The following is a 26,881-nucleotide window of genomic DNA, read 5'->3' as shown; positions in this document are numbered from 1 at the left end:
TGGGAGCCTTGAAGAATGTGTGGAAGTCGAGAACATTATCTCGGAAAGCAAAAATGGGTATGTTTGAAGGAATAGTGGTTCCAACAATGTTGTATGGTTGCGAGGCGTGGGCTATGGATAGAGTTGTGCGCAGGAGGATGGATGTGCTGGAAATGAGATGTTTGAGGACAATGTGTGGTGTGAGGTGGTTTGATCGAGTGAGTAACGTAAGGGTAAGAGAGATGTGTGGAAATAAAAAGAGCGTGGTTGAGAGAGCAGAAGAGGGTGTTTTGAAATGGTTTGGGCACATGGAGAGAATGAGTGAGGAAAGATTGTCCAAGAGGATATATGTGTCGGAGGTGGAGGGAACGAGGAGAAGTGGGAGACCAAATTGGAGGTGGAAAGATGGAGTGAAAAAGATTTTGTGTGATCGGTGCCTGAACATGCAGGAGGGTGAAAGGAGGGCAAGGAATAGAGTGAATTGAATCGATGTGGTATACCGGGGTTGACGTGCTGTCAGTGGATTGAATCAGGGCATGTGAAGCGTCTGGGGTAAACCATGGAAAGCTGTGTAGGTATGTATATTTGCGTGTGTGGACGTATTTATATACATGTGTATGGGGGTGGGTTGGGCCATTTCTTTCGTCTGTTTCCTTGCGCCACCTCGCAAACGCGGGAGACAGCGACAAAAAAATATATATATATATATATATATATATATATATATATATATATATATATATATATATATATATATATATATAAATGCCACATTGTCTACTGAATTTTATATATACCATATCATATCAATAGACCCTCAATTCTCTACTTACGTTTGAATTCATTTATGTTGTAAGTGAAGTGTTTTCTTGTCTCTTGCCAGGTTCAGCTGTAGATGGAAGCGTCAGTAACGTGCGTTTGCTCTGCCATCATGACAACAACAAGAATCTTTATCATCATATGAGGAGAAAGACATTTCCTTGAGGAACTCCGCTCATATTCAGCTGAAACCTACATTTTCGTCACCAGTTGTACTAATATCATTTCTCCCACAACCACAACCTTCCCATTACAGCCACTTGCCTCAGTCACAACTGTTACATGCCTAACACCTTACCTTTCTATGAGGTGTAGTCCTACCGTCCACACCCGCACGCTCGCCACACCTGCCCAACTTACCTTCAATAACCATCATGAGTGTGGAGCGGTTAGGGCCTCCCTCTCGCTATGTGGACTACACCAAAGCCACCTCCAACGGTTACCGCCCTCCCTCCGTCAGTAGCTACGAAGACGCCCCCGAGAGACCTCCCCGGAGGGAGCGGCGGGCCCGTAGCAGCTCAAGAGACAGAGACAGCAGTCGGGATGGTTATTCTAACAGGGAGGTGAGTACCACACCCTGAGGTTGTGGGGAGGGTAGTACCATACCCTGAGGTTGTGGGGAGGGTAGTACCACACCCTGAGGTTGTGGGGAGGGTAGTACCACACCCTGAGGTTGTGGGGAGGGTAGTACCACACCTTGAGGTTGTGGGGAGGGTAGTACCATACCCTGAGGTTGTGGGGAGGGTAGTACCACACCTTGAGGTTGTGGGGAGGGTAGTACCACACCCTGAGGTTGTGGGGAGGGTAGTACCACACCCTGAGGTTGTGGGGAGGGTAGTACCACACCTTGAGGTTGTGGGGAGGGTAGTACCACACCCTGAGGTTGTGGGGAGGGTAGTACCACACCCTGAGGTTGTGGGGAGAGTAGTACCACACCTTGAGGTTGTGGGGAGGGTAGTACCACACCCTGAAGTTGTGGGGAGGGTAGTACCACACCTTGAGGTTGTGGGGAGGGTAGTACCATACCCTGAGGTTGTGGGGAGGGTAGTACCACACCTTGAGGTTGTGGGGAGGGTAGTACCACACCCTGAGGTTGTGGGGAGGGTAGTACCACACCCTGAGGTTGTGGGGAGGGTAGTACCACACCTTGAGGTTGTGGGGAGGGTAGTACCACACCCTGAGGTTGTGGGGAGGGTAGTACCACACCCTGAGGTTGTGGGGAGGGTAGTACCACACCTTGAGGTTGTGGGGAGGGTAGTACCACACCTTGAGGTTGTGGGGGTTGTGGGGAGGGTAGTACCACACCATCAGACAGTAGGGAGCGAGTGTGGCTCAAGTGATACAGTACACTACAAAGAATACAAAGAAATACAAAGGAATTCAGTCAGCAGCAGGAGATGTGTTCTTTGGTGGGAGGGTAAGAATGGAGGAGACATGACTGAGATACGTGTAGTAAGATAAGAAGGAAGATCTATATATTAAGATCAATGTAGTAAGATAAGAAGGAAGATCTATATATTAAGATCAATGTAGTAAGATAAGAAGGAAGATCTACATATCAAAATCAATGTAGTAAGATAAGAAGGAAGATCTACATATTAAGATCAATGTAGTAAGATAAGAAGGAAGATAAAGATAACAATACATTACCTGTTGTTCGTTCATGTAGATAAGGAGGCACATACATAATGTTAGTTGTAGATTTGAAGGGAAATGTTTATTGAGTGTTCAGTGTTGTACTTACCATGAGTGTGGTGTTGTAGGTGTACTACAACCCCGGCCTGGAGACGGAACGTGCCCCTAGCGACCGCCCAGAGAGCGAGTTCACCGTCAGGAATGAGGCAGTGGTCAACCCGCAGCTGGAGGAGGAGCGGAGGGCGGCATCAAGGGCAGCGTCGGAGATCTACGCCTCCACCAGGTTACCCAGACCCCAGTCTGAGATTAGGTGGGTCTTGCCTCTCACATACACAACTGTGACAACACATTATGATACATGCCTCACTGCCAACACACACACACACACACACACACACACACATACACACACATAAATATATATATATATATATATATATATATATATATATATATATATATATATATATATATGTATATATATATATATATCCGAACAAAGTGCATATGAACGAACACCTTCATAGAACATACAAACCTCCAACAGCCAGGATCGAACCCGGTTTGTGGCAGGGGTGTGTGGTGTCTCCATGGATGTTTAATTTCTTTATGGATGGGGTTGTTAGGGAGGTGAATGCAAGAGTTTTGGAAAGAGGGGCAAGTATGAAGTCTGTTGTGGATGAGAGGGTTTGGAAAGTAAGTCAGTTGTTGTTCGATGATACAGCGCTGGTGGCTGATTCGGGTGAGAAACTGCAGAAGCTGGTGACTGAGTTTGGTAAAGTGTTTGAAAGAAGAAAGCTGATAGTAAATGTGAATAAGAGCAAGGTCATTAGAAACAGTAGGAACAAGTCAATTGGGAGGTAATTTTGGAGAAAAACTGGAGTTAGAGAAGTGTTTTGGATATCTGGGAGTGAATTTAGCAGCGGATGGAACCATGGAAGCGAAAGTGAGTCAGAGGGTGGGGGAGGGGGCGAAAGTTCTGGGAGCGTTGAAAAATGTGGGGAAGGCGAGAACATTATCTCGGAAAGCAAAAATGGGTATGTTTGAAGGAATAGTGGTTTCAACAATGTTATATGGCTGCGAGGCGTGGGCTATAGATATAGATACAGTTGTGCGGAGGAGGATGGATGTGTTGGAAATGAGATGCTTGAGGACAATGTGTGGTGTGAGGTGGTTTGATCTCCATGTGACCAAACCATTTCAAAACACCCTCTTCTGCCCTCTCAACCACAATCTTTTTATCACCACACATCTCTCTTACCCTTACATTACTTACTCGGTCAAACCACCTCACACCACATATTGTCCTCAAACATCTCATTTCCAACACATTCACCCTCCTGCGCACAACTGTATCTATAGCCCAAGCCTCGCAGCCATATAACATTGTTGAAACCACTATTCCTTCAAACATACCCATTTTTGCTTTCCGAGATAATGTTCACGCCTTCTACACATTTTTCAACGCTCCCAGAATTTTCACCCTCTCTCCCACCCTGTGACTCACTTCCACTTCCATGGTTCCATCCGTTGCCAAATCCACTCCCGGATATCTAAAACACTTCACTTCCTCCAGTTTTTCTCTATTCAAACTAACCTCCCAATTGACTTGTCCTTCAACCCTATTGTACCTAATAATCTTGCTCTTATTCACATTTACTCTCAGCGTTTTTCTTTCACACACTTTACCAAACTCAGTCACCAGCTTCTGCAGTTTCTCACCCGAATCGGCCACCAGCGCTGTATCATCAGCGAACAACAACTGACTCACTTCCCAAGCCCTCTCCTCCACAACAGACTGCACACTTGCCCCTCCCTCCAAAACTCGCATTCACCTCCCTAACAACCCCATCCATAAACAAATTAAACAACCATGGAGACATCACACACCCCTGCCGCAAACCAACATTCACTGAGAACCAATCATTTTCCTCTCTTCCTACACGTACACATGCCTTACATCCTCGATAAAAACTTTTCACTGCCTCTAACAACTTGCCTCCCACACCATATATTTTTCTATACCTTATATTCTTAATGCCTTAATGCCCATACACGCATATATACATATCAACGTATACATACACAGACGCACACACACGCAAATATATTATACTTATCTATTTTTTGTTTTGTTTATTATACTTCGTCGCTGTCTCCCGCGTCAGCGAGGTAGCGCAAGGAAACAGACGAAAGAATGGCCCAACCCACCCACATACACATGTATATATATACACGTCCACACACGCACATATACATACCCAGACACACACATATATACACATGTACATAATTCACACTTGCTACCTTTATTTATTCCCGTCGCCACCCCGCCACACAGAAGAAATGACAACCCCCTCCCCCCGCACGAGCGCGAGATAGCGCTAGGAAAAGACAACAAAGGCCACATTCGTTCACACTCAGTCTCTAGCTGTCATGTATAATGCACCGAAACCACAGCTCTCTTTCCACATCCAGGCCCCACAAAACTTCCCACACATCCTTGCTGCCTTCATCCATCCCATCGCTACCCTGCCACACAGGAAATAGCCCTGGCTGCTTCGGATGAGAAACTGCAGAAGTTGGTGACTAAGATTGGTAAAGTGTGTAAAGAAGGAAGCTGAGAGTAAATGGGAATAAGAGCAAGTTATTACGTTCAGTAGGGTTGAGGGACAAGTTAACTGGGAGGTAAGTTAGAATGGAGAAAAACTGGAGGAAGTGAAGTGTTTTAGACATCTGGGAGTGGACCTAACAGTGGATGGAACCATGGAAACGGAAGTGAGTCACGATGGGGGAGGGGGCAAAGGTTCTGGGAGCGCTGAAGAATGTGTGGAGGCGAATACGTTAACTCAGAGCAAAAATGGGTATGTTTGAAGGATTAGTTGTTCCAACAATGTTATATGGTTGCAAGGCATGGGCTATAGATAGGGTTGTGCAGAGGAGGGTGGATGTGTTGGAGATGAAATGTTTGAGGACAATATGTGGTGAGGTGATTTGATCGAGTAAGTAATGAAGGGTAAGAGAGATATGTGGTAATAAAGAGTGTGGTTGAGAGAGCAGAAGAGGGTGTTTTGAAATGGTTTGGTCACATGGAGAGAATGATTGAGGAAAGATTGACAAAAAGGATATATGTGGCAGAGATGGAGGGAACGAGGAGAAGTGGGAGACCAGATTGGAGGTGGAAAGATGGAGTGAAAAAGATTTTGAGTGATCAAGGCCTGAACATACAGGAGGGTGAAAGGCGTACAAGGAATAGAGTGAACTGGAACGATGTAGTATACCGGGGTCGACGTGCTGTCAATGAATTGAACCAGGGCATATGAAGCGTCTGGGGTAAACCATAGAAAGTCCTGTGGGGCCTGGATGTGGAAAGGGAGCTGTGGTTTCGGTGCATTATACATGACAGCCAGAGACTGAGTGTGAACGAATGTGGCCTTTATTGCCTTTTCCTAGTGCTACCTCGCGCATATGTGGGGGTAGGGGATTGTCATTTCATGTGTGACGGGGTGGCGACGGGAATGAATAAGGGCAAACAGTATGAATTATGTACATGTGTTAATATGTATATGTGTGTGTGTGTGTATATATATGTATACGTTGAGATGTATAGATATGTATATGTGCGTGTGTGGACATGTATGTATATACATGTGTATGTGGGTGGGTTGGGCCATTCTTTCATCTGTTTCCTTGCACTACCTCGCTAACGCGGGAGACAGCGACAAAGTATAATAAAGAATAGAATATGAATATTATATATATATATATATATATATATATATATATATATATATATATATATATATATATATATATATATATATATATATCCCTTGGGATAGGGGAGAAAGAATACTTTCCACGCATTCCCCTCGTGTCGTTGAAGACGACTAAAGGGGACGGGAGCGGGGGGCTAGAAACCATCCCCTCTTTGTATTTTTAACTTTCTAAAAGGGGAAACAGAAGGAGGAGTCACGCGGGGAGTGCTCATCCTCCTCGCAGGCTCAGATTGGGGTGTCTAAATGTGTGTGAATGTAACCAAGATGAGAAAAAAGGAGAGATAGGTAGTAGGTTTGAGGAAAGGAACCTGGATGTTTTGGCTCTGAGTGGGACGAAGCTCAAGGGTAAAGGGGAAGAGTGATTTAGGAATGTCTTTGGAGTAAAGTCAGGGGTTAGTGAGAGGACGAATGCAAGGGAAGGAGTAGCACTACTCCTGAAACAGGAGTGATGGGGGTATGTGATAGAGTGTAAGAAAGTAAACTCTAGATTGATATGGGTAAAACTGAAAGTGGTTGGAGAGAGATTGGTGATTATTGGTGCATATCCACCTGGGCATGAGAAGAAAGATCATGAGAGGCAAGTATTTTGGGAGCAGCTGAGTGAGTGTGTTAGTAGTTTTAATGCACGAGACCGGGTTATAGTGATGGGGGATTTGAATGCGAAGGTGAGTAATGTGGCAGTTGAGGGAATAACTGGTGTACATGGGGTGTTCAGTGTTGTAAATGGAAATGGTGAAGAGTTTGTAGATTTATGTGCTGAAAAAGAACTGGTGATTAGGAATACCTGGTTTAAAAAGAGAGATATACATAAGTATACGCATGTAAGTAGAAGAGATGGCCAGAGAGCGTTATTGGATTACATGTTAATTGATAGGCGCGCGAAAGAAAGACTTTTGGATGTTAATGTGCTGAGAGGTGCAACTGGAGGGATGTCTGATCATTATCTTGTGGAGGCGAAGGTGAAGATTTGTAGAGGTTTTCAGAAAACAGGAAAGAATATTGGGTTGAAGAGAGTGGTGAGAGTAAGTGAGCTTGGGAAGGAGACTTGTGTTAGGAAGTACCAGGAGAGGCTGAGTACAGAATGGAATAAGGTGAAAACAAAGGAGGTAAGGGAAGTGGGGGAGGAATGGGATGTCTTTAGGGAAGCAGTGATGGCTTGCGCAAAAGATGCTTGTGGCATGAGAAGCAAAGGAGGTGGGCAGATTAGAAAGGGTAGTAAGAGAAGACAGAGGCATTTGGACAATTTTTGCAGAGAAATAATGCAAATGACTGGGAGATGTATAAAAGAAAGAGGCAGGAGGTCAAGAGAAAAGTGCAGGAGGTGAAAAAGAGGGTAAATGAGAGTTGGGATGAGAGAGTATCATTAAATTATAGGGAGAATAAAAAGATGTTTTGGAAGGAGATAAATAAAGTGCGTAAGACAAGGGAACAAATGAGAACATCAGTGAAGGGGGCTAATGGGGAGGTGATAACAAGTAGTGGTGATGTGAGAAGGAGATGGAGTGAGTATTTTGAAGGTTTGTTGAATGTGTTTGGTGATAGAGTGGCAGATATAGGGTGTTTTGGTCGAGATGGTGTGCAAAGTGAGAGGGTTAGGGAAAATGATTTGGTAAACAGAGAAGAGGTAGTAAAAGCTTTGCGGAAGATGAAAGCCGGCAAGGTAGCGGATTTGGATGGTATTACAGTAGAATTTATTAAAAAAGGGGGTGACTGTATTGTTGACTGGTTGGTAAGATTATTCAATGTATGTATGACTCATGGTGAGGTGCCTGAGGATTGGCCGAATGCTTGCATAGTGCCATTGTACAAAGGCAAAGGGGATGAAGGTGAGTGCTCAAAATACAGAGGTATAAGTTTGTTGAGTATTCCTGGGAAATTATATGGGAGGATATTGATTGAGAGGGTGAAAACATGTGCAGAGCATCAGATTGGGGAAGATCAGTGTGGTTTCAGAAGTGGTAGAGGATGTGTGGATCAGGTGTTTGTTTTGAAGAATATATGTGAGAAATACTTAGAAAAGCAAATGGATTTGTATGTAGTATTTATGGATCTGGAGAAGGCATATGATAGAGTTGATAGAGATGCTCTGTGGAAGGTATTAGGAGTATATGGTGTGGGAGGCAAGTTGTTAGAAGCAGTGAAAAGTTTTTATCGAGGATGTAAGGCATGTGTACGTGTAGGAAGAGAGGAAAGTGATTGGTTCTCAGTGAATGTTGGTTTGCGGCAGGGGTGCGTGATGTCTCCATGGTTGTTTAATTTGTTCATGAATGGGGTAGTTAGGGAAGTGAATGCAAGAGTTTTGGAAAGAGGGACAAGTATGCAGTTTGTTGTGGATGAGAGAGCTTGGGAAGTGAGTCAGTTGTTGTTCGCTGATGATACAGCGCTGGTGGCTGATTGGGGTGAGAAACTGCAGAAGCTGGTGACCAAGTTTGGTAAAGTGTGAGAAAGTAGAAAGCTGAGAGTAAATGTGAATAAAAGCTAGGTTATTAGATATAGTAGGGTTGAGGGAGAAGTCAATTGGGAGGTAAGATTGAATGGAGAAAAACTGGAGGAAGTGAAGTGTTTTAGATATCTGGGAGTGGATTTGGCAGCGGATGGAACCATGGAAGCGGAAGTGAATCATAGGGTGGGGAGGGGGCGAAAGTTCTAAGGGCGTTGAAGAATGTGTGGAAATCGAGAACGTTATCTTGGAAAGCAAAAATGGGTATGTTTGAAGGAATAGTGGTTCGGACAATGATATATAGTGGATGAGAGAGCAGAAGAGGGTGTTTTGAAATGGTCTGGTCACATGGAGAGAATGAATGAGGAAAGATTGACCACGAGGATATATGTGTCAGAGGTGGAGGGAACGAGAAGTGGGGGACCAAATTAGAGGTGGAAAGATGGAGTGAAAAAGATTTTGAGTGATCGGGGCCTGAACATGCAGGAGGGTGAAAAGCGTGCAAGGAATAGAGTTAATTGGAACGATGTGGTATACCGGGGTCGACGTGCTGTCAGTGGATTGAATCAGGGCATGTGAAGCGTCTGGGGTAAACCATGGAGGGTTCTGTGGGGCCTGGATGTGGAAAGGGAGCTGTGATTTCGGTGCATTATTACATGACAGCTACAGACTGAGTGTGAACGAATGTGGCCTTTGTTGTCTTTTCGTAGCGCTACCTCGCACACATGCGGGGGGGGGGGGGGGGGGGGTTGTTAAGTCATGTGTGGCGGGGTGGCGACGGAAATGAATAAGGGCAGACAGTATGAATTATGTACATGTGTGTATATGTATATGTCTGTGTATATATATATATATATATATATATATATATATATATATATATATATATATATATACGTTGAGATGTATAGGTATGTACATGTGTGTGTGTGGACGTGTATGTTCATTCCCATCGCCACCCCGCCACACATGAAATAACAACCCCCTCCCCCCCTCATGTGCGCGAGGTAGCGCTAGGAAAAGACAACAAAGGCCACATTCGTTCACACTCAGTCTGTAGCTGTCATGTAATAATGCACCGAAACCACAGCTCCCTTTCCACATCCAGGCCCCACAGAACTCTCCATGGTTTACCCCAGACGCTTTACATGCCCTGGTTCGATCTGTTGACAGCACGTCGACCCCGTTATACCACATCGTTCCAGTTCACTCTATTCCTTGCACGCCCTTCACCCTCCTGCATGTTCAGGCCCCCATCACTCAAAATCTTTTTCACTCCATCTTTCCACCTCCAATTTGTTTTCCTACTTCTCCTCGTTCCCTCCACCTCTGACACATATATTCTCTCGGTCAATCTTTCCTCACTCATTCTCTCCATATGACCAAACCCTTTCAAAACACCCTCTTCTGCTCTCTCAACCACACTCCTTTTACTACCACACATCTCTCTTAACCTATTATTACTTGATCAAACCATCTCACACCACATATTGTCCTCAAACATCTCATCTCCAGCACATCCACCCTCCTCGGCACAACTCTATCCATAGCCCACGCCTCGCAACATTTTTGCTTTCCGAGATAATGTTCTCGACTTCCACACATTATTCAACGCCCTCAGAACTTTCGCCCCCTCTCCCACCTTATGATTTACTTCCGCTTCCATGGTTCCATCCACTGCCAAATCCACTCCCGGATATCTAAAACACTTCACTTCCTCCCGTTTTTCTCCATTCAAACTTACCTCCCAGTTGACTTGTCCCTCAATCATATTGTACCCAATAACCTTGCTCTTATTCACATTTACTCTCAGCCTTCTTCTTTCACACTCTTTCCCAAACTTAGTCATCAGCTTCTGCAGTTTCTCATATGAATCAGCCACCAGCGCTGTATCATCAGCGAACAACAACTGACTCACTTCCCAATCTCTTTCATCCATAAGCTCTTTCATCCTGCATACTTGCCCCTCTTTCCAAAACTCCTGCATTCACCTCCCTAATAACCCCATCCATAAACAAATTAAACAACGATAGAGACATCACACACCCCTGCCGCAAGCCAACATTCACTGAGAACCAATCACTTTCCTCTTTTCCTACACGTACACATGCCTTACATCCTCGATAAAAACTTTTCACTGCTTCTAACAACTTGCCTCCCACACCATATATTCTTAATACCTTCCACAGAGCATCTCCATCAACTCTATCATATGCCTTCTCCAGATCCATAAATGCTACATACAAATCCATTTGCTTTTCTAAGTATTTCTCACATACATTCTTCAAAGCAAACACTTGATCCACAAATCCTCTACCACTTCTGAAAGCACACTGCTATTCCCGAATCTGATGCTCTGTACATGCCTTCGCCCTCTCAATGAATACCCTCCCATATAATTTCCCAGGAATACTCAACAAACTTATACCTCTGTAATTTGAGCACTCACTTTTATCCCCTTTGCCTTTGTACAATGGCACTGTGCAAACATTCCGCCAATACTCAGGCACCTCACCATGAATCATACATACATTGAATAATCTTACCAACCAGTCAACAACACAGTCACCCCCTTTTTTAATAGATTCCACTGTAATCCCATCCAGACCCGCTGCCTTGCGGCTTTCATCTTCTGCAAAGTTTTTACCACCTCTTCTCTGTTTACCAAATCATTTTCCCTAACCCTCTCACTTTGCACACCACCTCGACCAAAACACCCTATATCTGCCACTCTATCATCAAACACATTCAACAAACCTTCAAAATACTCACTTCATCTCCTTCTCACATCACCACTACTTGTTATCACCTCCCCATTAGCCCCCTTCACTGAAGTTCCCATTTGTTCCCTTGGTTTACGCACTTTATTTACCTCCTTCCAAAACACCTTTTTATTCTTCCTAAACTTTAATGATACTCTCTCACCCCAACTCTCATTTGCCCTGTTTTTCACCTCTTACACCTTTCTCTTGACCTCCTGCCTCTTTCTTTCGTACATCTCCCAGTCATTTGCATTATTTCCCTGCAAAAATCGTCCAAATGTCTCTCTATTCTCCTTGAATAATACTCTTAGTTCTTCATCCCACCTCTTACTACCCTTTCTAATCTGCCCACCTCCTTTGCTTCTCATGCCACAAGCATCTTTTGCGCAAGCCATCACAGCTACCCTAAATACATCCCACTCCTCCCCCACTCCCTTTACCTCCTTTGTTCTTAGCTTTTTCCATTCTGTACTCAGTCTCTCGTGGTACTTCCTCACACAAGTCTCCTTCCCAAGCTCACTTACTCTCACCACTCTTTTCACCCCAACATTCTCTCTTCTTTTCTGAAAGCCTCTACAAATCTTCACCTTCGCCTCCACAAGATAATGATCAGACATCCCTCCAGTTGCACCTCTTAGCACATTAACATCCAAAAGTCTCTCTTTCGCGCGCCTATCAATTAACACGTAATCCAATAACCCTCTCTGGCCATCTCTCCGACTTACATACGTATACTTGTGTATATCTCCCTTTTTAAACCAGGTACTCCCGATCACCAGTACTTTTTCAGCATATGAATCTACAATCACCATTTCCATTTACAACACTGAACACCTCATGTATACCAATTATTTCCTCAACTGCCACATTACTCACCTTTGCATTCAAATCACCCATCACTATAACCCGGTCTCGTGCATCAAAACTACTAATACACTCATTCAGCTGCTCCCAAAACATTTGCCTCTCATGATCTTTCTTCTCATGCCAGGTGCATATGCACCAATAATCACCCATCTCTCTCCATCAACTTTCAGTTTTACCCATATTAATCGAGAATTAACTTTCTTACATTCTAACACATACTCTCACTACTCCTGTTTCAGGAGTAGTGCTACTCCTTCCCTTGCTCTTGTCCTCTCACTAACCCCTGACTTTACTCCCAAGACATTCCCAAACCACTCCTCTTCTTTACCCCTGAGATTCGTTTGATTCAGAGCCAAAACATCCAGGCTCCTTTCCTCAAACATACTACCTATCTCTCCTTTTTTCTCATCTTGGTTACATTCACACACATTTAGACACCCCAATCTGAGCCTTCGAGGAGGATGAGCACTCCTCGCGTGACTCCTCCTTGTGTTTCCCCTTTTAGAAAGTCAAAATTCAAGGAGGGGAGGGTTTCCAGCCCCCTCTCTCCCGTCACCTTTAGTCGCCTCCATCATCAATTAGTTTCTCATTATTACAAATGGTAAAGTAATTCATCATTTCCCATGTTATATTTATTGTTTTCCAGATATGATTGTCTTGTTGTTGTTGTCATGATGGTCAGCCCATAATGATGTTATGATGTTCCAGTCAGTACACGTACCGGTCGGCGGGCGCTGCCAGTGACATTGTGAGCATCAAGACCAAGACGACCCGGGGAGGCAAGCTGGTGATGGAGACGATGACAGCTCCCCACCCGTGCTGCCCCAACACTAAGAGTGTCTGCTGCCTCATGATCCTCCTGAACCTGGCACTCCTCCTCATCACACTGGGCTTCGTTGTCGTCCTCCAGCTGTACGACCCTGCCTTTGTCTGGTAAGTCTTCAACCCCCACTCACGACCCTTACGATACCCACCCAAACCCACACTTGTACCCACACTAACACACCTTATGACCCACCCAAATACTGTTTAGTGAGGTTACCTGCCACCCTGACCCACCCAGCCAGTGTCTAGTAAGGTTACCTGCCACCCTGACCCACCCAGCCAGTGTCTAGTGAGGTTACCTGCCATCCTGACCCACCCCAGCCAGTGTCTTGTGAGGTTACCTGCCATCCTGACCCACCCAGCCAGTGTCTAGTAAGGTTACCTGCCACCCTGACCCACCCAGCCAGTGTCTAGTGAGGTTACCTGCCACCCTGACCCACCCAGCCAGTGTCTAGTAAGGTTACCTGCCACCCTGACCCACCCAGCCAGTGTCTAGTAAGGTTACCTGCCATCTTGCTAGAGATACCATTAATGTTGGTATAATAAAGAGAGAGAAAAAGGAAGATCTCACAGAGAGGGGAAAGGTCATGAGAGGGGGCCAGTATTACCACTACCACAGCCCTCCTCCCTCTCTTTGGCAGTAGAGTCAGGCAGAAACCTGGAGATTCTTAGCACCCTATGAAGCAAGGACTAATCCTCATAGATTTAACAGTCATAATGATCCTTATAGAAGTTTGAGTGGACAGGAACTAGCAACAGTATTTATGTAAAAAGAAAAAGTCATAATAATAAGCAAGGTTTGATTATGTGTGTGTTGCTCGTAAGAAGGAATTAGGACTAGCTCGTTCGTTCCGTTTTGATGACATAGAAAGTATGACCAGCAAGCTTGACATGGATGGTTAAGATGGTTCATCCAGACACCCATTTAACTACCCTGGCCAGCTGTCAACATCCTACTACCTCACCTAATTTCTTTGTATTCCGTTGGAGCATATCTACTGCTGATGAGATAACTAGAAATACTGACGTTGAAGAAGGCACAAAAAAAGTACTTTCAATGATTATGTAATATTATGAGATAAGACAGCCAATGTTATCTGTGTGCAGGCAACAAGAGAACCAATGTTAACTATGAGCAGACAACAGGAGAATCAATGTTAACTGTGAGCAGACAACAGGAGAACCAATGTTAACTATGAGCAGACAACAGGAGAACCAGTGTTAACTATGAGCAGACAACAGGAGAACCAATGTTAACTATGAGCAGACAACAGGAGAACCAATGTTAACTATGAGCAGACAACAGGAGAACCAATGTTAACTATGAGCAGACAACAGGAGAACCAATGTTAACTATGAGCAGACAACAGGAGAACCAATTTAACTATGAGTAGACAACAGGAGAACCAATGTTAACTATGAGCAGACAACAGGAGAACCAATGTTAAGTATGAGCAGACAACAGGAGAACCAATGTTAACTATGAGCAGACAACAGGAGAACCAATTTAACTATGAGCAGACAACAAGAGAACCAATGTTAACTATGAGCAGACAACAGGAGGACCAATTTAACTATGAGTAGACAACAGGAGAACCAATGTTAACTATGAGCAGACAACAGGAGAACCAATTTAACTATGAGTAGACAACAGGAGAACCAATGTTAACTATGAGCAGACAACAGGAGAACCAATTTAACTATGAGTAGACAACAGGAGAACCAATGTTAACTATGAGCAGACAACAGGAGAACCAATGTTAACTATGAGCAGACAACAGGAGAACCAGTGTTAACTATGAGCAGACAACAGGAGAACCAATGTTAACTATGAGCAGACAACAGGAGAACCAGTGTTAACTATGAGCAGACAACAGGAGAACCAATGTTAACTATGAGCAGACAACAGGAGAACCAATGTTAACTATGAGCAGACAACAGGAGAACCAATGTTAACTATGAGCAGGCAGTAGGAGAACCAATGTTAACTATGAGCAGACAACAGGAGAACCAATGTTAACTATGAGCAGACAACAGGAGAACCAATGTTAACTATGAGCAGGCAGTAGGAGAACCAATGTTAACTATGAGCAGACAACAGGAGAACCAATTTAACTATGAGCAGACAACAGGAGAACCAATGTTAACTATGAGCAGGCAGTAGGAGAACCAATGTTAACTATGAGCAGACAACAGGAGAACCAATGTTAACTATGAGCAGGCAGTAGGAGAACCAATGTTAACTATGAGCAGACAACAGGAGAACCAATTTAACTATGAGCAGACAACAAGAGAACCAATGTTAACTATGAGCAGACAACAGGAGAACCAATTTAACTATGAGTAGACAACAGGAGAACCAATGTTAACTATGAGCAGACAACAGGAGAACCAATTTAACTATGAGTAGACAACAGGAGAACCAATGTTAACTATGAGCAGACAACTGGAGAACCAATTTAACTATGAGTAGACAACAGGAGAACCAATGTTAACTATGAGCAGACAACAGGAGAACCAATGTTAAGTATGAGCAGACAACAGGAGAACCAATGTTAACTATGAGCAGACAACAGGAGAACCAGTGTTAACTATGAGCAGACAACAGGAGAACCAATGTTAACTATGAGCAGACAACAGGAGAACCAATGTTAACTATGAGCAGACAACAGGAGAACCAATGTTAACTATGAGCAGGCAGTAGGAGAACCAATGTTAACTATGAGCAGACAACAGGAGAACCAATGTTAACTATGAGCAGACAACAGGAGAACCAATGTTAACTATGAGCAGGCAGTAGGAGAACCAATGTTAACTATGAGTAGACAACAGGAGAACCAATGTTAACTATGAGCAGGCAGTAGGAGAACCAATGTTAACTATGAGCAGACAACAGGAGAACCAATGTTAACTATAAAGAACTATAATGTTCTTTATATGTCATTATCATACTGCTCTATTCTGTTGTGATGTTCTTTATCATTCTACTTTATACTGTTGTGATGTTCCTTTTATTTTGTCATCATACCACTATATAATGTTATGTTCTTTATATTTTATTATCATACCACTCTATACTGTTGTGATGTTCTATATTATCATACCACTTTATACCGTTGTGATGTTCTTTATATGCTATTATCATACCAGTTTACACTGTTGTGATGTTCTTTATATTTTATTATCATACCATAAGTCTGTTGAGTATTCCTGGTAAATTATATGGGAGGGTATTGATTGAGAGGGTGAAGGCATGTACAGAGCATCAGATTGGGGAAGAGCAGTGTGGTTTCAGAAGTGGTAGAGGATGTGTGGATCAGGTGTTTGCTTTGAAGGATGTATGTGAGAAATACTTAGAAAAACAAATGGATTTGTATGTAGCATTTATGGATCTGGAGAAGGCATGTGATAGAGTTGATAGAGATGCTCTGTGGAAGGTATTAAGAATATATGGTGTGGGAGGCAAGTTGTTAGAAGCAGTGAAAAGTTTTTATCGAGGATGTAAGGCATGTGTACGTGTAGGAAGAGAGGAAAGTGATTGGTTCTCAGTGAATGTAGGTTTGCGGCAGGGATGCTTGATGTCTCTATTGTGGTTTAATTTGTTTATGGATGGGGTTGTTAGGGAGGTGAATGCAAGAGCTTTGGAAAGAGGGGCAAGTATGCAGTCTGTTGTGGATGAGAGGGCTTGGGAAGTGAGTCAGTTGTTGTTCGCTGATGATACAGCGCTGGTGGCTGATTCATGTGAGAAACTGCAGAAGCTGGTGACTGAGTTTGGTAAAGTGTGTGAAAGAAGAAAGCTGAGGGTAAATGTGAATAAGAGCAAGGTTACTAGGTACAGCAGGGTTGAGGGACAAGTCAACTGGAAGGTAAGTTTGAACGGAGAAAAACTGGAGGAAGGAAGTGTTTTAGATATCTGGGAGTGGATTTGGCAGCGGATGGAACCATGGAAGCGGAAGAGAATCATAGGGTGGGGGAGGGGCAAAAGTTCTGGAGCGTTCAAAAATGTGAGGAAGTCGAGAGTTTAATCTTGTAAAGCAAAAATGGGTATGTCTGAAGGAACAATGGTTCCAACAATGTTATATGGTTGCGAGTGTGGGCTATAGATAGAGTTGTGCGGAGGAGGGTGGATGCGCTGGAAATGAGATGTTTGAGGACAATTATGTGGTGTGAGGTGGTTTGATCGAGTAAGTAATGAAAGGGTAAGAAAGATGTATGGTAATAAAAAGTGTTCGGTTGAGAGAGTAGAATAGGGTGTTTTGAAATGGTTTGGTCACATGGAGAGAATGAGTGAGGAGAGATTGACATTGAGGATATATCTGTCAGAGGTGGAGGGAACGCGGAGAAATGAGAGACCAAATTGGAGGTGGAAAGATGGAGTGAAAAAGATTTTGAGTGATCGGGGCCTGAACATGCAGAAGGGTAAAAGGCGTGCAAGGAATAGAGTGAACTGGAACGATGTGGTATAACGGGGTCGACGTGCTGTCAATGGATTGAACCAGGGCATGTGAAGCGTCTGGGGTAAACCATGGAAAGTGTTGTGGGGCCTGGATGTGAAAAGGGAGCTGTGGTTTCGGTGCATTATACATGACAGCTAGAGACTGAGTGTGAACGAATGTGGCCTTTGTTGTCTTTTCCGAGCACTACCTAGCGCACATTTGGGGGGGGGGGGGGGGGTTGTCATTTCATGTTTGGTGAGGTGGCGACGGGAATGAATAAGGGCAGACAGTACGAATTATGTACATGTGCATATATGTATATGTGTGTATATATATATGTATATATTATTATTTTTATTATACTTTGTCGCTGTCTCCCGCGTTTGCGAGGTAGCGCAAGGAAACAGACGAAAGAAATGGCCCAACACACCCCCATACACATGTATATACATACGTCCACACACGCAAATATACATACCTACACAGCTTTCCATGGTTTACCCCAGACGCTTCACATGCCTTGATTCAATCCACTGACAGCACGTCAACCCCGGTATACCACATCGCTCCAATTCACTCTATTCCTTGCCCTCCTTTCACCCTCCTGCATGTTCAGGCCCCGATCACACAAAATCTTTTTCACTCCATCTTTCCACCTCCAATTTGGTCTCCCTCTTCTCCTCGTTCCCTCCACCTCCGACACATATATCCTCTTGGTCAATCTTTCCTCACTCATCCTCTCCATGTGCCCAAACCACTTCAAAACACCCTCTTCTGCTCTCTCAACCACGCTCTTTTTATTTCCACACATCTCTCTTACCCTTACGTTACTCACTCGATCAAACCACCTCACACCACACATTGTCCTCAAACATCTCATTTCCAGCACATCCATCCTCCTGCGCACAACTCTATCCATAGCCCACGCCTCGCAACCATACAACATTGTTGGAACCACTATTCCTTCAAACATATCCATTTTTGCTTTCCCAGATAATGTTCTCGACTTCCACACATTCTTCAAGGCCCCCAGAATTTTCGCCCCCTCCCCCACCCTATGATCCACTTCCGCTTCCATGGTTCCATCCGCTGCCAGATCCACTCCCAGATATCTAAAACACTTACTTCCTCCAGTTTTTCTCCATTCAAACTCACCTCCCAATTGACTTGACCCTCAACCCTACTGTACCTAATAACCTTGCTCTTATTCACACTTACTCTTAACTTTCTTCTTCCACACACTTTACCATATATATATATATATATATATATATATATATATATATATATATATATATATATATATATATATATATATATATATATATACGTTGAGATGTATAGGTATGTATATGTGCGTGTGTAGACGAGTATGGGCCATTTTTTCATCTGTTTCCTTGTCGAAACAGCGACAAAGTATAAATAAATAAATAACCATTCTATACTATTGTGATGTTCTTTATTATCATACTTTATACTGGTTTGATATTCTCTATATTTTATTATCATACCACTTTATACTGTTGTGATGTTTATATTTTATTATCATACCACTTTATACTGTTGTGATGTTCTTTATATCATATTATCATACCACTTTATACTGACGTGATGTTCTTTATATCATATTATCATACCACTTTATACTGATGTGATGTTCTTTATATCATATTATCATACCACTTTATACTGTTGTGATGTTCTTTACATTTTATTATACTTTTGTGATTGTTACATTTTGTTATCATACCACTTTATACTGTTGTGATGTTCTTTATATCATATTATCATACCACTTTATACTGATGTGATGTTTTTTATATTATATTATCATACCACTTTATACTGTTGTGATGTTCTTTATCATCATATCACTTTATACTGTTGTGATGTTCTTTATCATCATATCACTTTATACTGTTGTGATGTTCTTTATCATCATACCACTTTATACTGTTGTGATGTTCTTTATCATCATATCACTTTATACTGTTGTGATGTTCTTTAACATCTTCTCTTCACTATAGCCTCATCATAAAGTTCTCTCTTACAAGGGTCTTCACTTTGTGTCATAGTTACCTTCATAAAGATCTATTATCTCATTCCTCTCATACATACTCATGTTGTGCCATAGCTTTTCTAACTAATGTAACACGTGTAGATAACCACAATGATGTAACATTTCTAACTAATGTAACACATGTAGGTACCCACAAGCATGTAACATTTCTAACTAATGTAACACATGTAGGTACCCACAATGATGTAACATTTCTAACTAATGTAACACATGTAGTGTCACTTAGTAACATATCATTTTCAGAGTTCACTTTTATAATCTTTTGTATCTCGGTAATAACAAGTGTTGTGGACACTCTTGACTCAGACTAACACATTTCTTGTGACAATATTCATTTCTCCATATCATAAATCTCATTTCACTCCTCTTGTTATTTTAGAGACATCCATTAGTGTAATGTTACCACCATCATCACCTATGAGTCTTGCCAAGTATAAGATCCTGTTGTCTACTTATAGTTAACATTGGTTCTCCTGTTGTCTGCTCATAGTTAACATTGGTTCTCCTGTTGTCTGCTCATAGTTAACATTGGTTCTCCTGTTGTCTGCTCATAGTTAACATTGGTTCTCCTGTTGTCTGCTCACAGTTAACATTGGTTCTCCTGTTGTCTGCTCATAGTTAACATTGGTTCTCCTACTGCCTGCTCATAGTTAACATTGGTTCTCCTGTTGTCTACTCATAGTTAACATTGGTTCTCCTACTGCCTGCTCATAGTTAACATTGGTTCTCCTGTTGTCTGCTCATAGTTAACATTGGTTCTCCTGTTGTCTGCTCATAGTTAACATTGGTTCTCCTGTTGTCTGCTCATAGTTAACATTGGTTCTCCTACTGCCTGCTCATAGTTAACATTGGTTCTCCTACTGCCTGCTCATAGTTAACATTGGTTCTCCTGTTGTCTGCTCATAGTTAACATTGGTTCTCCTGTTGTCTGCTCATAGTTAACATTGGTTCTCCTGTTGTCTGCTCACAGTTAACATTGGTTCTCCTGTTGTCTGCTCATAGTTAACATTGGTTCTCCTACTGCCTGCTCATAGTTAACATTGGTTCTCCTGTTGTCTACTCATAGTTAACATTGGTTCTCCTACTGCCTGCTCATAGTTAACATTGGTTCTCCTGTTGTCTGCTCATAGTTAACATTGGTTCTCCTGTTGTCTGCTCATAGTTAACATTGGTTCTCCTACTGCCTGCTCATAGTTAACATTGATTCTCCTGTTGTCTGCTCATAGTTAACATTGGTTCTCCTGTTGTCTGCTCATAGTTAACATTGGTTCTCCTACTGCCTGCTCATAGTTAACATTGGTTCTCCTGTTGTCTGCTCATAGTTAACATTGGTTCTCCTGTTGTCTGCTCATAGTTAACATTGGTTCTCCTGTTGTCTGCTCACAGTTAACATTGGTTCTCCTGTTGTCTGCTCATAGTTAACATTGGTTCTCCTACTGCCTGCTCATAGTTAACATTGGTTCTCCTGTTGTCTGCTCATAGTTAACATTGGTTCTCCTACTGCCTGCTCATAGTTAACATTGGTTCTCCTGTTGTCTGCTCATAGTTAACATTGGTTCTCCTACTGCCTGCTCATAGTTAACATTGGTTCTCCTGTTGTCTGCTCATAGTTGTCTACTCATAGACAGTATTAAGTGTTATGATGATGGAATATAAGAACATCACAACAGTATGAGAAGGTATGATAAATTATAAAGAACATCATAACAGTATAAAGTGGTATGATAATAAAGAACAACACAGTATAAAGTGATATGATAAAATATAAAGAACATCACAACAGTATAGAGTGGTATGATAAAACAGAACATCACAACAGTATGAAAAGGTATGATAATAAAATATAAAGAACATCACAACAGTATAAAGTGGTATGATAATAATGAACATCACAACAGTATAAAGTGGTATAATAATAAAATAATAAAGAACATCACAACAATATAAAGTGGTATTATAATAAAGAACATAACAGTATAGAGTGGTATGATAATAAAATATAAAGAACATCACAAAAAAATAAAGTATGAAAATGAAATATAAAGAACATCACAACAGTATAAAGTGGTTTGATAAAATATAAAGATCATCACAACAGTATAAAGTATGATAATAAAGAACATCACAACAGAATAAAGCAATATGATGATAAAGAACATCACAACAGAATAAAGCGTTATGATAAAGAACATCACAATAGAATAAAGCGTTATGATGATAAAGAACATCACAATAGTATAAAGTAGCATGATTATAAAATATAAAGAACATCACAACAGTATAAAGTGGTATAATGACAAAGAACATCACAACAGTATAAAGTGATATTATAAAATATAAAGAACATCACAACAGTATAAAGTGGTATGATAAAGGCCATCACAGCAGTATAAACTGGTATGATAATAAAATGTAACAAACATCACAAGAGTATAATAACATTTAAAGAACATCACAACAGTATGAAGTGGTATGATAATACAATATAAAGAACATCACAACAGAATTTAGTGGTTATATTTATTCTGCTTTGTCGCTGTCTCCCACGTTAGCGAGGTAGCGCAAGGAAACAGACGAAAAAATAGCCCAACCCACCCACATACACATGTATATACATACACGTCCACACACGCAAATATACATACCTATACATCTCAACGTATACATATATATATACACACAGACATATACATGTATACACATGTACATAATTCATACTGTCGCCTTTATTCATTCCCATCGCCACCTCGCCACACATGCAATGACAACCCCCTACCCCCTCATGAGTGCGAGGTAGCGCTAGGAAAAGACAACAAAGGCCATATTCGTTCACACTCAGTCTCTAGATGTCATGTAATAATGCACCGAAACCACAGCTCCCTTTCCATATCCAGGCCCCACAGAACTTTCCATGGTTTACCCCAGACGCTTCACATGCCTTGGTTCAATCCATTGACAGCACGTCGACCCCGGTATACCACATCGTTCCAATTCACTCTATTCCTTGCACGCCTTTCACCCTCCTGCATATTTAGGCCCCGATCACTTAAAATCTTTTTCACTCCATCTTTCCACCTCCAATTTGGTCTCCCACTTCTCCTTGTTCCCTCCACCTCCGACACATATATCCTCTTGGTCAATCTTTCCTCACTCATTCTCTCCATGTGACCAAACCATTTCAAAACACCCTCTTCTGCTCTCTCAACCACGCTCTTTTTATTACCACACATCTCTCTTACCCTATTATTACTTACTCGATCAAACCACCTCACACCACATATTGTCCTCAAACATCTCATTTCCAGCACATCCACCCTCCTCCCCACAACTCTATCCATAGCCCACGCCTCGCAACCATATAACATTGTAGGAACCACCATTCCTTCAAACATACCCATTTTTGCTTTTCGAGGTAATGTTCTCGACTTCCACGCATTATTCAACGCTCCCAGAATTTTCGCCCCCTCCCCCACCCTATGATTCACTTCCGCTTCCATGGTTCCATCGCTGCCAAATCCACTCCCTGATATCTAAAACACTTCACTTCCTCCAGTTTTTCTCCATTCAAACTTACCTCCCAATTGACTTGACCCTCAACCCTACTGTACGTAATAACCTTGCTCATATTCAGATTTACTCTCAGCTTTCTTCTTTCACACACTTTACCAAACTCAGTCACCAGCTTCTGCAGTTTCTCACATGAATCAGCCACCAGCTCTGTATCATCAGCGAACAACAACTGACTCACTTCCCAAGCTCTCTCATCCCCAACAGACTGCATACTTGCCCCTCTTTCCAAAACTCTTGCATTCACCTCCCTAACAACCCCATCCATAAACAAATTAAACAACCATGGAGACATCACACACCCCTGCCGTAAACGTACATTCGCTGAGAACCAATCACTTTCCTCTCTTCCTACACGTACACATGCCTTACATCCCCTATAAAATCTTTTCACTGCTTCTAACAACTTGCATCCCACACCATATCATAGTGGTATGATAAGAAAATATGAACATCACAACAGTATAAAGCGGTATCATAATAAAGAACATCACAGCAGTATAAAGTGGTATGATAAAATATGAAGAACATCAGAACAAAATAAAGTGGTATGATAATAAAATATAAAGAACATCACAACAGTATAAAGTGGTATGATAAAATATGAATAACATCACAACAGTATAAAGTGGTATGATAATGAAATATAAAGAACATCACAACAGTATAAAGTGGTATGATAATGAAATATAAAGAACATCACAGCAGTATAAAGTGGTATGATAATGAAATATAAAGAACATCACAACAGTATAAAGTGGTATGATAATGAAATATAAAGAACATCACAACAGTATAAAGTGGTATGATAAAATATAAATAACATCACAACAGTATAAAGTGGTATGATAATGAAATATAAAGAACATCACAGCAGTATAAAGTGGTATGATAATGAAATATAAAGAACATCACAACAGTATAAAGTGGTATGATAATGAAATATAAAGAACATCACAACAGTATAAAGTGGTATGATAATGAAATATAAAGAACATCACAACAGTATAAAGTGGTATGATAATGAAATATAAAGGACATCACTACAGTATAAAGTGGTATGATAATAAAATATCAATAAGAGCTGGTTATCATGAATATTAAAATGATATAACTGGGCTTTGTCAATACTAAAAGACAAAATTGGGTGGTAATATGGAATACTTTGTAAAGACAATGATGAATATGTGTTGTGGGAGAAAGGAGTGCACTTGAACATTATATTGAAGGATGTAACATACTTACTGTCTGGCTTTACTATAACAAATAATGTCATTAGTAATATAATGGATTACTGAGCCTCGTAAACTTTACAAATAATGTACAATTAAACTGATGTGTACGTGTGTGCTGCCTGTGTGAAGTGGGTGGCTTAACCTTACACACTCGAGCAGGACAACTGAACTAAGGCTAAGGATCATCACAGTCATGGAACCTCCTCATTTGGATAAATTCTAATTTATATATAAAAATTAGTTCACATTTACATATAAAAATTACTCTTCTAATTTACATGTAAAAATTAGTTCTAATCTACATTTGAAAGTAACATGATTTACATATAAGAAATGAGTTCTAATCTATATATAAATCACTATTGTAGGTTACATATAAAAATTGGTCATATTCAATTTACATAAAAAATTACTGCTTTGATTGACATAATTCTAATTTGCAACTAAGTATTAGTTTTAACTTAAATATGAAAATTAGCTGTAATTTACATATAAAAATCTGGCTCTTTGTTCATTGTTACAAGTTTGTTTTATGTATAAAACATGTAGCAGTATTGATAATTGAGTCTTTCATCACTTCTCATCAATTAGCTCCTACTTCAAGTTTTCCTCTTTTTCCTTATTTCTTTGTTTTGCCTCACCTGATCCACACATCCTCTACCACTCCTGAAACCACATTGCTCTTCCCCAATCCGTACATGTGTTTACCTTCTCAATCAATACCCTCCCATATAATCTCCCAGGAATACTCCAACTTATGCAATATTGTTAACAATGTTCCAACAATTTCCCAGGAATACTCCAACTTATGCAATATTGTTAACAATGTTCCAACAATTTCTCAGGAATACTCCAACTTATGCAATATTGTTAACAATGTTCCAACAATTTCTCAGGAATACTCCAACTTATGCATTATTGTTAACAATGTTCCAACAATTTCCCAGGAATACTCCAACTTATGCAATATTGTTAACAATGTTCCAACAATTTCTCAGGAATACTCCAACTTATGCAATATTGTTAACAATGTTCCAACAGGTACATTGGTTTGTGCATGCTCATCTTCGGCTTCATGGTGCTCTTTGGCTCTCTCATCTACTGTGTCTTTGTGTGTCGCGAGGTAGAAAAGATGCGACCACCACCCGGGGAACTTTACTGGACCAACCACTGGACCAAGCAGCTCAACATGCCAGAGATACATTACACAAACACACAATATAAACCAACAGATTATAAAGGGTCGGAGTTCTCCTTCAAGACGGAGCCTAGCAGAACAACAGCAACCAGTCAACGTTATTAAAGAAGTGCCAGGTATCAGGCAGTGAAAATGATACTCTCTCGTATCGACCAATTGTGTTATACTTCCAGAAGGCATTTAGTATTTTAAACACTTAAGATGTTTCAGTCATTATTTTCTTAGTAAGCATTTATATTACCAATGATTATTCTGTACTGCTAGGATAATCATCTTTCTTCCCAGTATATATATATATATATACACACAAACATAGTGCATAGAAACGCGCACCTTCATGGAACATACAAACCTCCAACAGCCAGGATTATTATACCTTGTCGCTGTCTCCCGCGTTAGCGAGGTAGCACAAGGAAACAGACGAAAGGATAGCCCAACCCACCCACATACACATGTATATACATACACGTCCACACACGCAAATATACATACCTATACATCTCAACGTATATATATATATATATATATATATATATATATATATATATATATATATATATATATATATATATATATATATACTTTATTTTTGCTTTGTCGCTGTCTCCCGCGTTTGCGAGGTAGCGCAAGGAAACAGACGAAAGAAATGGCCCAACCCACCCCCATACACCTGTATATACATACGTCCACACACGCAAATATACATACCTACACAGCTTTCCATGGTTTACCCCAGACCCTTCACATGCCCTGATTCAATCCACTGACAGCACGTCAACCCCGGTATACCACATTCACTCTATTCCTTGCCCTCCTTTCACCCTCCTACATGTTCAGGCCCCGATCACACAAAATCTTTTTCACTCCATCTTTCCACCTCCAATTTGGTCTCCCTCTTCTCCTTGTTCCCTCCACCTCCGACACATATATCCTCTTGGTTAATCTTTCCTCACTCATTCTCTCCATGTGCCCAAACCATTTCAAAACATCCTCTTCTGCTCTCTCAACCACGCTCTTTTTATTTTACACATCTCTCTTACCCTTACGTTACTTACTCGATCAAACCACCTCACACCACACATTGTCCTCAAACATCTCATTTCCAGCACATCCATCCTCCTGCGCCCAACTCTATCCATAGCCCACGCCTCGCAACCATACAACATTGTTGGAACCACTATTCCTTCAAACATACCCATTTTTGCTTTCCGAGATAATGTTCTCGACTTTCACACATTCTTCAATGCTCCCAGGATTTT

At 41.5% G+C, this 26,881-nt stretch overlaps 1 protein-coding gene across 1 annotated transcript in view; it reads left to right on the top strand.

Annotated features, from left to right (window-relative positions):
- Positions 1-26,154, top strand: part of LOC139758435 (uncharacterized) — a 36,782-nt gene extending 10,628 nt beyond the window's left edge. The window contains exons 2-5 of the mRNA XM_071679839.1: positions 863-1,361; positions 2,562-2,743; positions 12,990-13,214; positions 25,466-26,154. Of these exons, the coding sequence (XP_071535940.1) occupies positions 1,173-1,361; positions 2,562-2,743; positions 12,990-13,214; positions 25,466-25,727 (858 nt within the window). The 5' untranslated portion in view covers positions 863-1,172 and the 3' untranslated portion in view covers positions 25,728-26,154. The remainder of the gene's footprint in view (positions 1-862; positions 1,362-2,561; positions 2,744-12,989; positions 13,215-25,465) is intronic.
- Positions 26,155-26,881: the final 727 nt, after the last annotated feature.

Source organism: Panulirus ornatus, chromosome 30, assembly GCF_036320965.1.
Source record: "Panulirus ornatus isolate Po-2019 chromosome 30, ASM3632096v1, whole genome shotgun sequence".
Taxonomy (NCBI): Eukaryota; Metazoa; Arthropoda; class Malacostraca; order Decapoda; family Palinuridae; genus Panulirus; species Panulirus ornatus.
The sequence above is the reverse complement of the archived record's forward strand: the minus strand, read 5'-3'. Positions and strand labels throughout refer to the sequence as shown.